This window comes from Malurus melanocephalus, unplaced genomic scaffold (genome assembly GCF_030028575.1).
Source record: "Malurus melanocephalus ecotype Western Australia unplaced genomic scaffold, MMel_1.1 scaffold_808, whole genome shotgun sequence".
Lineage (NCBI taxonomy): Eukaryota > Metazoa > Chordata > Aves > Passeriformes > Maluridae > Malurus > Malurus melanocephalus.
In genome coordinates this window covers 67,106-67,873 of record NW_026624040.1, presented here as the reverse complement: position 1 = coordinate 67,873, position 768 = coordinate 67,106, and the positions used below count along the sequence as shown (strand labels likewise).

At 49.9% G+C, this 768-nt stretch overlaps 1 protein-coding gene across 1 annotated transcript in view; it reads right to left on the bottom strand.

Annotated features, from left to right (window-relative positions):
• The window catches only part of LOC130585008 (complement component receptor 1-like protein), a 23,805-nt gene that overhangs the window by 19,049 nt on the left and 3,988 nt on the right, over positions 1–768 (bottom strand). Inside the window, exons 4-5 of the mRNA XM_057385307.1 lie at positions 518–637; positions 8–220 (exon numbers count right to left, since the gene is read on the bottom strand). Coding sequence (XP_057241290.1) covers positions 8–220; positions 518–637 — 333 coding nt within the window. The remainder of the gene's footprint in view (positions 1–7; positions 221–517; positions 638–768) is intronic.

The window sequence follows — 768 nt, the reverse complement described above, 5'->3', positions numbered from 1 at the left end:
AGCTCACCTTTGCATTCCGGGGCTGGGCTGCTCCACACTCCGTTCAGACCATCCCTGCTTGTGCAGAAAATCGAGGCCTCTCCCACCAGGGAGAAAGGTCTGTGTCCCCTCTCGGCGCTGTGGCACCGGTAGGTGACAGAATCCCCAAACACAAAACCCTCCTTGTCCATCCCAGTGCGCTGCCCGTTCTCAATGTCCGGAGGTGGGGCGCAGGAAATCGCTGTGGAAGAGCAGGGATGGTCAAAAAAAAAAAAATTTATTCATTTCAAACCAAAGATCTGGCATGAAAAAAGCAGAAACAGGAGATGCAGAAGGGGTTTGGGGTATCCCAGRCTCAGAGAGTGAATGGACACTTCTGCAGGAAGGAAACACAAATTTAAAATGTTTTTCCAGGCTCCACCATGCACTGAGACGCCAAAATCCTTGAGCAGAGCAACGCAACAACTTCTTCACCCAGCCCCAGTCACAGCCCAGGTAATTAAAGAATAGAWAATTGATAATTAGGAGCTCTGCTTACCGTCACAGATGGGAATATCTCTGTCCCAWGTAAGAGCTCCGTTTCTGAGCACACACTGAAGCTCAGAATGTCCGATCAGTCTGTACCTGTGGGACATGGGACAGGGAATCACTGCACAAACTCAGCTCTGATGTGACACCCAAAACATCCCCACCATGTCTGGGTTCCTGTGTCAGAATGTCAGAATCCCAGAATCCCAGAATCCCAGATCAGAAATTGGCCAGCAGCATCATTTTTTCAAGGACACGCTG